The 12941-nt window shown below is 45.5% G+C and overlaps 1 protein-coding gene across 1 annotated transcript in view; it reads left to right on the forward strand.

Annotated features, from left to right (window-relative positions):
- The window catches only part of PIEZO1 (piezo type mechanosensitive ion channel component 1 (Er blood group)), a 130163-nt gene that overhangs the window by 65498 nt on the left and 51724 nt on the right, over positions 1–12941 (forward strand). Inside the window, exons 9-12 of the mRNA XM_083164977.1 lie at positions 8360–8525; positions 8612–8719; positions 9237–9327; positions 12731–12828. Coding sequence (XP_083021103.1) covers positions 8360–8525; positions 8612–8719; positions 9237–9327; positions 12731–12828 — 463 coding nt within the window. The remainder of the gene's footprint in view (positions 1–8359; positions 8526–8611; positions 8720–9236; positions 9328–12730; positions 12829–12941) is intronic.

Consider the following 12941-nt stretch of genomic DNA (forward strand, 5'->3'; position numbering starts at 1 on the left):
TACAGATATACAAGTACAGACCATGAGCCTTAACAAGAAATATGAGGGGGGAAATGTATTAAGCCTTCAAGAGCGATCAAATGTAACTTTTAATTCAATATTTTTAATATTGTATGTTGCAAGTAGTGTTCTCTTAATAAGGCTGCTATAGAGAGAATGGGGTAATTGGTACTCTTAGTAGTGGCGGATTAGTGTACTTGGGGGGGTGATTCTGGTTGATTTGCAAAAGGAAACTACTTTTAATGGACAAAACCATGTTTACTGCAGGTGGGGCAGATGTAACATGTGCAGGGAGAGTTACATGTGGGTGGGGTGTGTTCAAACGGGAAGCGGTCATCTATTAGAATGAACTTAGGTCTACAGTCATTAGGTCGACCCCACTAGGTCGACTGGCAGGAAGGTCGACCTGACTTAAGGTGGACATGGGCCAAGGTCGACATGACTTAAGGTCAAATTTGCATAAAGGTCGACATGAGGAAGGTCGACTGGTCATAAGGTCGACATGGGGTTTTTCACTGTTTTTTGAGCCGACATGTGCCGACAGGCAGTATTTCATGCCCTACCATCCACTAGGGCGTGGAGGAGGTTATTAAAGCTGTGGCGAGCGAAGCGAGCCACCGTGCCCGAAGCATAGCGAGGGTCCGATTCTCATTGCCAACTGTGTCCATGTCGACTGTGTCGACATTCGGATAAAAAAACAGTGAAAAACCCATGTCGACCTTATGACCAGTCGACCTTCCTCATGTCAACCTTTATGCAAATTCGACCTTAAGTCATGTCGACCTTGGCCCATGTCGACCTTAAGTCAATTCGACCTTCCTGCCAGTCGACCTAGTGGGGTCGACCTAATGACTGTAGACCTAAGTTCATTCTGATAGATGTACCGATTCCCTTCAAACTGATATCTATATTGCAGTATTATATTAATGCAGCCAGTATTTACTCTGCACAGAAACAAAATAACTCACCCATATCTAACTCTCTCTATACATATTACATCTGCCCCACCTGCAGTGCACATGGTGTTTTCCCATTGTGAATTACTCTCCTGCAGATTCCCCTTAATGCAGGTTTATGGACCGTGATGGACGCCAGGGAAGATTTTTAAATAAATACTTATATCATATGGCCCTTAAATAAGGTAATACCTCTTGATGGGCTCCTGAAAATGATCATAAATGTAATATCCGTGTAAGCCTTTACACAACTTAAATAGTGAGTAGCTCATTTGCGTAGCGTAGGAAAAATGGTTCTGCGTGAATGCAGGATTCTGTGAAAGCCTTCCAGTAATTTGTATAATAATTCACAGTGGCTAATTTAAGAAGGGCCGGATTTAATCAGCCACTTAATTACCACGGGCTAATTGGTCTTCCGGATTTTGCGTTAAATGCGCTGATTATGGATGCTGTGAACGTGCTAACCCATGTCTCCAGGAACTTATCCCAGATTCTATGGGTTAAAGCGAGTAAGCGGGAAATTTACCACGCAAGGGAAATAGGATGTCACTGAACAGCGCTGTAAATTACCGCATCTAAATGAATCCGGCTCTTAGCCTGAGTCTGTTCCGCTAACAGTAAGAAACATTATCGCACATACAACAGATTGTGTTTCCATAACATATTGTTGTAATACATCAAAGCACTCTGCATGAGTCAGTGACACCTTAACATGATGTGTTTTCACAAGAGCAATCTGTTACAGTACCGTAATACACCAGCGCACTCCTCCGCTGTTACACATTGGCTTGCACACCATTTTTTTATGTATCAGGTTTTTGCCAACAGGTTTATATATTAGGGAAACATAAACTATACATTAGGTATAAATGTGCAGATTGTAATTCCATTCAGTTACATCTCTATTACAGTAACAGGCAGCATTTCTTCATATAACCAGCTCAGTAGTGCAGTCAGATGCAGTCATGTTCCACCTACATCACCGCTCGGCCCTTTGATCTGCAGTTTTCCATTTTATAAACAATTACTTAATGTGGTGAGCCCCATACACAGATTTATTCCTCATTTGCCACGTTAGTCGGGTCAGAGGACCGCGTACCCGATGTGGAAGTCGGAACACGATTCCTGTCTGTGATAACCTTTGCTTGACAATTAAAAGTAATCGGGTTCTGTATCAATTACTACTTACAGTACAACACCTTTCATCTACAAACTCACGGCCCTCCAGCTGTTGTGGAACTACACGTCCCAGCATGCCCTGCAACAGTTTTAGTAATCCATTATATAAAATCTGTGGCAGGGCATGCTGGGACGTGTAGTTCCACAACAGCTGGAGGGCCAGGAGTTTGACACCACTGATCCACAGAATGTAATGAGTAGACTTCCTGCATGAGGGCATGGTTCATAGGATCGACATACAATTGGTTGACCGCTAAAGGTCGACAGGGTTTAGGTTGACATTGGTTAGATCGACAGGGTTGCAAGGTCGACACAAGCATTAGGTCGACAATCAAAAGGTCAAGTTTTTTTTTTTTTTTGTCTTGAATTTTAGACATGGACACTGTATCAGGTGAACGCACAGGTCCCTAAGCTAATAACAGTCTAGAACCCGCCTGTTTGCTTGCCTGCTCACAGGGAGGAATTTGTGGGAGGTAAAGATGTAACCGGTCTACAGGGCATAATGCTCGTGTGCTGACGTTCTGTCCCAGCCACCTGTGTGTCTGCTCTCTGTAGTAATAACACACTGTACACTCTCTGTATTGTTACACCTTCCTCTTGCTGTCTGTCTGTAGGACCGCTTCTTAGTCTGCTTTAGGCTCAGTGATGTTCTGCAGCCTGGTTATTGTGGCTCTGGTATGCTGAGCGTCTCTACCTTGCCCCTTACATGTGTCTGCAAGACTGGGTTTCTATTGACAGTTGTTTAAATGGTCCGAGTAATGCTGGCCCACACAGTGTGATCGGTGCACCAACGTAGGGTTGTCAGGGTCTATATAAACAATGGAGTAGCTGAATTGTAGAGATGGCAGGATGCCCGATATGAGGCCTCTGGCTATAGTATATAACCGTTGTGGGGCAGCACAGAGCGTTTATCCCACCGCCTCCCAACTAGAAGGTGGAAAACCTCTTTTAATCTTTCCCTCTTTATAATCTCAGCTTTCCTATTCATTCAATAGCTGCTTATTACATTTACCAGAACCCAATCATCATAATGTTCATCTGCTTTCGAATATACATTTATCAAGGAGTTTTATCATTGCATACGATAAATGACTCCAGCCAATGGCAGTGTTTAAAAAATGACAGCTGGGAGCTGCGGTGGAGATGCTGGGGGCACCGCCTGTGGTGGACGTGCTTGGGCGCACCGCCTGAGGCGGCCGTGCATGGGCGCACCGCCTGAGGCGGCCGTGCATGGGCGCACCGCCTGCGGCGGCCGTGCATGGGCGCACCGCCTGCGGCGGCCGTGCATGGGCGCACCGCCTGCGGCGGACGTGCTTGGGCGCATTGCATGCGGCCGATGTGCATGGGAGCACCGGCTGCAGCGGACGTGCTTGGGCGCATCGCCTGTGGCGGACATGCATGGGCGCATCGCCTGTGGCGGACGTGCTTGGGCGCACCGCCTGCGGCGGACGTGCTTCCAAGCTTGTCCCCCACGGGAAGTGTACCAAAACAAAGTTCTTACCAGCTCTAATGTGTTCCACAATTTGGAGAAAGCGCAGACAGAATGACTGCAATGGAAAGTGAGCAGCCAGCAGGCCGAGGTGTTCTACTGTTCCAAGCAGTCACGTTAGTATACCATTAGTCATGGGACTATCCTCAACATCTCCTTTCTCTTATGTGTTGACATTGTGGTTTTTTCAGATGTCTTTCATCGCATACTGTTGTCTTGAAGGATATGTTGGCCTATCATAACAAGAGATAATTATACTGTTGACTCACTGGTATTAGGATTTCAACAAATCTTTACGTGAAAGCCAAATTTATGAGATTTGAATAGGAGACCTTCAGTATTCTGACATCATGTTGACACTTGTGCGACTCAAAGTCTATATTATGTCATGTAAAGCTGTGAGAAAGAGACTGTAACCTAAATACATTTTGTTTTCATGGCTAATGAACAAAGACGTTTCCATGTTCATACTCGCCCAACCTGCCAAATGGAAAAAGAGGGACTGGCCTGTTTTCAGCCCAGCAGACCCTGATAATGCCCCAGTGATCTCCGGCCTTGCCCTCTTGGATGTCCTACATGACCCTTGACACTAGTTATTATATTGCAAGTGGATTATTGGAGGTACCTTAGACTGATGAGAGGGCTCTGTGAGCGCCATTATTGGTACTTTGCCACGGATAAAGCGACTCCGACCACATCAACCCGGGTTACCCATTTTCACTGTACTGAGAGCTGTGTTCAACCGCGCTCGTTAGCCAACTGAATGCGTTTCAGCTGCACAATGGGGGTAATTCAGACCTGAATTGAAGATGAAGATCATTGAAGATGTATAGTGTGCAGGGAGATTTAGAATGCAGGCTACATACAAAAGCAGCCAGTATTTACCCTGCATGCCAAAATGTAAATGTATTTGCATGATTGGGTCAGGTACAAAAATACTTTATTTTTCTTATTTTGCACTTTTGTTGGTGGCCGGAATTGGCCAGTTGCTGTAAAATGCTTGCTGGGCCTTCACTTGTTACATTTATTGGTGTTCCGGGGGTGCGCCATGCATCTTCTGATTTATACAGATGTGTGCTCACCGCAACTTGAGTTTATGATGTTTTCTGAGGCTCTCCCTTACAGTAGTCTGTTGTAAAGATTTCCCTGCAGCAAAAGAATACAATGATCGTCAACTTTTAATAGATTTCAGACCATGACTTTGTTAATTTATATATCCTGCAGAAGGATCTTCTCTAATTAGCGTTGAAAACGTATAGTTGTCACGCAGTGGGGTAATGCCAGCATTAGAGTATAATATAGTAGAACATCCGTCTTAATAGTAACGTCACACATCACCAGGGCAGTGGACAAGCAGGGTGTAGATCATAGAGTCTAGGCTGACCCGATAACTGTGGACACACACACACACACACACACTTAGTGGTCCATGCTTTGTGCAAGGGGAACTGCTGCGCTCAGCAGACTTTACTGTTCCCAATGTGTGGTATGGGTGGGTCAGACAGTCAGGATTCCAGTACTCCGACAGCGGGGCTTGGTGACTCGCTGCACTTGCCACAGATTCTATTCTCCCTCTATGGGGGTTGTGGACCCCCACAACGAATGATAGCCCCTGTAAGTCGGGACCTTGACTGTCGGGCTTTTACCAGTGTACTCAGTGGCGTCAGTTTGTCCCAGCTGCCAGGAGGCAAGATATATATTGGTAACACCCCCTGTCCACACACACACACACAACATTACATTTTAGAGAGAGAGAGAGAGAGAGAGAGAAAAACCTATATTTCACATACATTTCAGAACTCAGCCACAGAATTTTAAACTCACAGGGTAGGAGAGGTGCCCCCTTAGGAGCAGGAGCCCAGAGACAGATGACTTCATTGCCTCCCAGTGTTCTGACCACCGTAATCCCAACTGTTGGGAGGCCATCCGGCACCCAATCCACAAGCCTATTAAAGTTTGAAAAGCCCTCAAATATTGTGACAAACTCATGTCAATTTTTTGTGTTGACCATAACCATGTTAACCTTTTGCTTGCGTCACAATTTTGTCTATGTAAAAATTGTGAATGTCGACCATATGCCGTGGATCTTTTGAATGTCGACCCCAGAGAGCTGACACTTTATGTAAATGCATACTGAAATACTGGCTGGTTTGTGCAGCAGCACACATGTGGAAATGTTTTCCATGCCATGATTGAAGTTGAAATATATAGCATTTCTTTTGCCGTTTTTCAAGCAATCTGGTAGCAGCACTTCCCAGAATCCTGCCACTCCAGTTATAGGAACAACTGACTGGAAATGAAGCCCTGACACGTTGGCGTGGCGTCACTAGAAGAGAATGGTCTGTTTGCAAAGGCATTAGTGTCTTGAAAATGAATTCAGCCCTCAACCCCTTTGTATCACACTTGAGAACCTTCACCTGCAAACTTTATTTTTTTTGTCAGGGGAATTTTTGTTTGTGTTTTTTCACATTTGATTAATGTAATGCCAGCACTAGGCATGGAATGGGTTAAACATCCCAGGCTGTGTGTGTGACCATTAGGGAGCATGTGACTCGGGGATCCAATAAGGTGCTTGGGAATGGCAGAGCTAGCTGAATATGAGGTCAGGAAAGGGAGGAGTCTTCCTCTCTTTCCTGCTGAGATTTTCCCGCCCTCCCTTCCCTGTGATAATCGGTTTTAAATGGGGGGTTTTTTCGGGGTGTTTTAATCGCGTTGGCTGAAAAGAACGGCAGGTTAATAGTTTATTAGCCTTCATTACCCGTTTATGCAACGTATAGTTTTTGGTGTGCTCGCCTATTCATTGACTTAGGCCTTTCGCTCGATCTCCCGCTCGGGGGCAGCGAGACCACCTGGTTGGGTGGTAGTCAATGTAGTAGGTCGAGTGGATACCGCTTGGTAGGGTAGTTTGATTACGTATGCTGAGTTTGGGGGTGGAGTTTAGTTTAGTAGCCGTTCTTTCTTGGCCACCATTTATTTAAATTAGTTTAATCAAATCAAAAACTAGCTTAAATATTCAAATAATAAATCAGCTAACAATTTCTGCCAAACCTATGTCTCCGAGTCTTTATTTCAGGTTTAATGTTAAGATAAGTTAAGTTAAGGTTTAACATGCTAGAGGTACACACACATGAGGTGCTAGGATGTTTAATTCTAAGGGACCCCCAAATATAAACTACTAAGCAAAAAGTAATAGAAAAAACCCTGAAATATCATCCTATATAATAAAAGGCTAATGTGGATCCTCACCACTGTGGGGGGATTTAAGTGTTGCAAGGTTCAGACTTGCACAGCCGCCGGTTCTGACATTACTGTAATGATGTTTTATTAATTAAATCGGCTGGTAATTGATAATTCATCAAAGTATTGACTACTCCAGTGCAGATGTATTACCTGGCTGGTGGGCATTGCTTCATTTGACCTCTTATAATATATCTGGTGTACACTCTAATCCGTGGTTCCCAAACTCGGCCCTCAAGGATCCTTAACAAGTCATGTTTTCCAGGTCACCCGGCAGGAGCACTGTGTATCACTAACTGTCACAATTTAATAATCTGCATGTAACCTGGAAAACGTCACCTGTTAGGGGTTGTTGAGGACAGAGTTTGGGAACCTGTGGTCTATATGCTGGTGTAGTGTCCGTTTCTGGTCAATAGGTGAGAGGCTGTTATCCTAATGTTCTACACAAGCACTGAAGTCTGGGGCTCAGTGGTTCCCTGATCTAGGCAATGTGGCTGCACTTCCATAGTAGAACAACTTCTGCACGCTGAGCTCCACAGGAAGGTGTCATGTCTGTGCAGTTAATGCATTCTGTGCCAGATGTATCGAGCTTCAAAAAGTGATGAAGTGGAGAGTGATAAACATCCAGCCAATCAGCTCCTACCTGTCATTTTTCAAACCCAGTCTGATATGTTGGAGCTGATTGGCTGGCCTTTTATAACTCTCTATTTGACCTCTTTTTGAAGCTTCATACATCTGACCCTTTGTGTGTTCCCACATCTGCAATCTTGCAATTAAAAAGGGTATTAATGCTTTTTCCTTGTTGGCTAAATGACAGTAGTTCCCATAGAAATGACATAGGCCAGTCATAACATTGTGAAATAGATAGAGCCAATGCACGTGATGCTACTTTTCAGACAGATCTCAGCGTCCGCTAGAAAGTCATCAAGTCAGTAAAATTCTTGTTAAATTTTCCATAATTTGTGGGAAAGTTTTAGACTAGTAATATAGACTTGACATGGAATGCCATACTTTGAGGGTTATTCAGTAACAATCTCTTAAGGAAACGACTTCTTTAATGGACAAAAGCATGCTGCACTGCAGGTGACCGGGCAGATGTAACGTGCAGAGAGCCACACCTACTAGGTTTAGCCACACCTATTAGCAGTTCCTGGGCCAGTTGATTTGGTCCCTACCTGGCCCCAGACTCCTCAATATCCTGCCTGGCTTTATCAAGGCAATACCTGCAAATCATGCATTTATTTCAATATAGAAGAGCACTTTCTGTCCGCGTTAATGCAGGCAGGCAACAGTTCGGTTTCATGTGGCTGCAGTCGCACCAAACAGCCCCCAGGCCCTGTGAGACTCCCCTAGAAAAACTAAGTTGCAGCTTTTGTGATAATGGGGTTTATTTGCAGACTGTAAACCTGTCGCTTTTGATCATATTTATGCACAAAATGTGAAAGTGAAATACTTGTATGTAGTTTTTAACCCAACGTGCTTCTGCGTGTCATTGCAGGATTTTTGGTCTGAGTGACATCATTGTTTACTCTAACTGCACAGGAAGCATTGATGACCTCATTCTGAACCAGAGCCACGATTGGCCGGTGTACGTGAATCCTGGGATATTACTACTGCTGTACTACGCGCTTATCTCCATGCTGAAGATGAAGAATTCCAGCACAGTAAGGGCGAGGGGAGGGTTAGACGTGAGGCTATACTGTATTCTGCGCTGTGATTCATGGACACCTGACCTTTCTCACCTCCGTAGACCAAAGATGTGGCAGAGGGATGTAACCCCCACAGATCTGTGCGGGAAGACCTGGAATTAGCAGATGCCGAGTCGTGGTCGAAAGAACGATACAGCGAGGAGACAAAGGTGAGTTTCATCTTTATCACAATGTTACAGGGAATACCAATGGATAACCAGCGATAAGGATGCTGCAGACTACCAACACCAGTATCCTGACAGAGGGAATCCCGACAGGGGTCATATAAGTATACTTACCCTGCCCACAACCCTTCCTTCCTACAGCCTAACCGTATCCCCCATACCCCACCCCCTAAACCTAACTCCTCCCCTACAGCCTAACCCTGGCACACACCCCACCTTCCCATCCCCGTAGCCTAACCCTAAGTCCCCCGCTAGGCCCCAAACTTACATAATGCTATACCTATGTATGCAGGCATTTTTCTTATAATGGTGCATTTTCTCCATTTTCTTTTAATTTGCATTGCACGGTTCACCTGCGGTGTTCCATCAATATGAAATCTGAAAGCTTGTCCTCATTGATTGCACTTCTGCACAGCTTATTGGTGGTAACGAAGGCACCTAGATGCACTTGCATTGTATCTGTTTACGGATTCCACTCACACTCTTCTGTTGTGTTCCACAGCCCATGTTACCAAAGACCAGCAAACAGGAAGAAAGTGACCAGCAGGACAGCACTGTCCATATCATCCAACCAGGTTCCAGCCAGCTACTTGGTAAGAGGCCTTTTCTATATGCCTATAGACACAATGCACAGTATCCTCACTGTGGGCAGCATGATCAGGGACCCGCACATAGGGCTTTGTGAGTCTGCAAATGGGCCGCATTATATGTGTTGAAGGACGCCTAGTTCCTGCAGCCCACTTACCAGTTGTAGCCTCCATGCTCCTAGATATGGTTTAAAGGTCGTGTCCAAAATTTGAATCTATGCTTGGGTGTGCAATTTGTGATCTGTATAGTCGGATCATTCCCTTAATATTGGTGCTACGGAGTACAGAAGGTTACGGTCTCGGGTGTGGATAATAGGGTCGACTCACTAAAGGTCAACATGGCTAAGGTCAAAAGGGTCGGAAAGGTTGACATGATATTTTTTTGGGGTTCTGGATGACACAAGTCAACATGGGGGTCAATGATTCCCATAGAGGGAGATTAGAATCTGTGATGAGCCACCGATCCTGCAGCTTGGTGAGCACAGTGACCCCGTAAGTGGCTTCAATGCAGTCGGGATTCCGATGTCATTATACTGACCGTCAGAATCCCAACTGTTGGCCCACTATACCCCCATCCCCTCTGACACCAGTGACTGATACTATCAGGCAATGAGTCGGTTCTCACTCACGTACCCACTCACTCGCTCACCCACATCAGATGCAGTGATATGGGTCTGAGCATTATTTGGGCTGTGCATATCAGTCTGCAGAGATCATTATCCTCTAACGAGTCTGCATTCCATCAATGATTGTCCAGCTCCTGGTATAACTTGCTTAGCAAGTATCATTGTGTTCCTGTGGGAGGACCTGGAGTCATTTCAAAGGCAAATATTAACCACAAGTGGAAAACGTATTTGCTTCTCTTTGTGATCAGCTCTAAAGGGATTTTCTCGGTGTCCTCCTGTGTCAGATAGAGAACTGTGTGTCCACCTATGGCAGGGATTATTCCATATATACGGAATGTCCATGCTTTGTATATTAAAGTAAAATTACAACCTACACCCCACACGGACAGATAATCAACGCTTCTAGGTCTGAAAAGAATAGTCTCACTTGCGCTGAAAAAGATTGTCCCAATAGATAATAAATCTCCTCGCCGTCTCCACCTTTTCCTCTCCAGTTCAGCTATTTATATGTGTAGAGAGAGAGAGAAGAAATACACACTATTATAATACTGTACAATTGTGATCTATATCTCTATACCTTTCGTGCGTGGAGAACATGGAAAAAAGGTGCCCCAAACTAATCGGATTGGTAACCATGAGCAACATCACCAAATATTTTAGGAAAACTATTCAGAAGTGTTTTTAGTGATGGCCATCGGTGTGTTTACCATCGATGGAGTAATGCCAAATGGCCATTGATGATTGCAGACTATGCATTGATGGTTGACCCAACCGATGGTCATTGTTGGTGAAACGATGGGGTGGTGCCAGGAGGTTTCACGGAACCTTGAAGAAAACACAGAAGGATCGGGTGGTCCTATACCTTCGATGGCAGGAAACCATCTGGTTCTCCCCCATCGATTGGAAAGGTTTTATTAAGAGAGATCTTCCCGGTGCTGTTCCTTTACCCTGAGTGGTTTTTAAAATGTTTTCTCCTTTGTACAACTCATTGTAATGCCAAAGCTTTTCTTAAGCGATTTGTCACGTACCCGTAGCTGGCTGCAAGAAAATTCTAGAGCGTTATTCATTTTCTTTCCTTTATGTCATAATTGTATCTCCTGGGGCTTTGAATTTATTTGTGTTAGACCTCTCGGGGAAGATCACCAGGCAGCCCAGCAGCAACTCTAGTTGGCTGCAGGCTTTACTGCGAATGTTCTCTTCACGGTTCTGAATAGGATGTGATTAATAGATGGCAGGATGCTGGTTTGGGTTGTGGTAACCGTTCACTCCCGTTCCAAACTGTTCAACATGTAAATCTCTCTGACTAGCAAATCCCCCTGTGTTTTATATCAGGGATTCTCAACAAAGGTCCTTGAGGCACACTAACCGTCCAGGCTTTAAGGACTTCATTCGTACCTCAGTTATTTCGATTTAACCATCTGTACTCAAGCCTGGATATCACTAAAGCATTCACTGTTATACCCCTTTTCCACTAGCCTAAATGTCCTGGGTTTTCGCAAGGGAGCTCGCAAAAACCCAGGATTGCAGGCAGTGTAAACAATCCCAGCTGAAATTACAGTACCTTGGTTGTGAGACCCGGCATTTCATCCTGGGTACCGAGCTGTGCAGTAAAACGGCTAACCTGGGTCGGTATAAGGTCATTAGGCCGATTCATGTCCTACCATCCACTACGGCATGTTGGGAGAATATAATAGTGCCTGAAGAATGGCGAGTGCACGCGGCACACTTTTGCGGTACCTGTGTCGACATTTGAGACAAAAAAAGTGAAAAACTCATATTGACCTTCCCATTGTTGACCTAATGCTTGTGTCGACCGTCCAACCACTGGAGTACGTTATCTCCCAGTTTAGCGGGGGGCGTTTTCTCTTTCTGGGTGGGATGCTGTAACATCTGCTCCCCCTGTCCGCCGCACATCGCCAGCTGCCGTAGACATAATTATCGCATATGCACGAACATATGCGATAATAATGGCAAAGGACAGCTCTTGCGTTAAGAGCTGTCCTTTGCGAACTGTCTGGCGATGTGCAGCTTGTCCCGGTGGCTCCCCCCTCCCTCCCTTACCCGGGGCTGCTGCTGCGGGCGGGTGGGCTCTCCTCCTCCTCCCTGCACCCGGAAGAGGATTTACAGTGCAGGAAGGGGGAGGTCACTGGTCTGGGAAGCACAGCGCTGTGCTGCCCGGACTCATGTTTGGGGTGGGTCGGCGGGGGTCCGTGCGGTTCTGTTCAGGGCGGCGGTGGGTTGCGGTAGAAGCCCATAAGCTTTTTCGCTGGTGATGCCCCCCGTTGTGGTAACCTGGCTGGGGGTCTTTAGTGCATCCCACAGAGCGTTCGTTTAGAGAATCTCGCCCGGCGGCTTATTCCCCTCTGTACACTGCATGTTCTCACATTAGCAGTCAGTTCTGTATACGGCCCTATACGCAGCACCACAGAGGACATTGCTGAGAGGGATTCTGTGGTCTAATACTTCATCTTTAGGATTACATCTGTAGATCATCAGGTACCTGTATTGATATATGGTCACCTGATGTGGAAAACCATCACCAAACTATAGTTTTTGAGCCTGCAGCAATAAGTATTAGCGTAGTACACAAACACTGTATATTAATTAAAACTCAATGGAATATGTAATAAGCTCCGCCATGTTTTGCTGTTGTCAGGGAAACCTGGCATCGGCCTACCGCCAGCGACAGCAGGGCATTACAGCGGCCTGTAGCGCTCTTTGCTCTATTACTAGATTATTGATGCTGGATAATGTGTCATGAGATATTTCCTGTATTCCAACAGAAAGTCAGACAGAGACCTCGAAGGAGCAGTCGGCTCTGCAGCTACTGCGCAATGTCATCCTGAACCAGAGCTATATATGTGCGCTCATCGCCATGATGGTAAGTCCTAGTTTACAGCTCAACACCCATCTGTCATCTCTATTGATTATAATGATCACAGTAGTGCATACCCCACCTCAGCAACCTCGTCTGAGAAGGGCTTCAGTGTATAC

This window comes from Crinia signifera, chromosome 11 (assembly GCF_055691185.1).
Source record: "Crinia signifera chromosome 11, ASM5569118v1, whole genome shotgun sequence".
Taxonomy (NCBI): domain Eukaryota; kingdom Metazoa; phylum Chordata; class Amphibia; order Anura; family Myobatrachidae; genus Crinia; species Crinia signifera.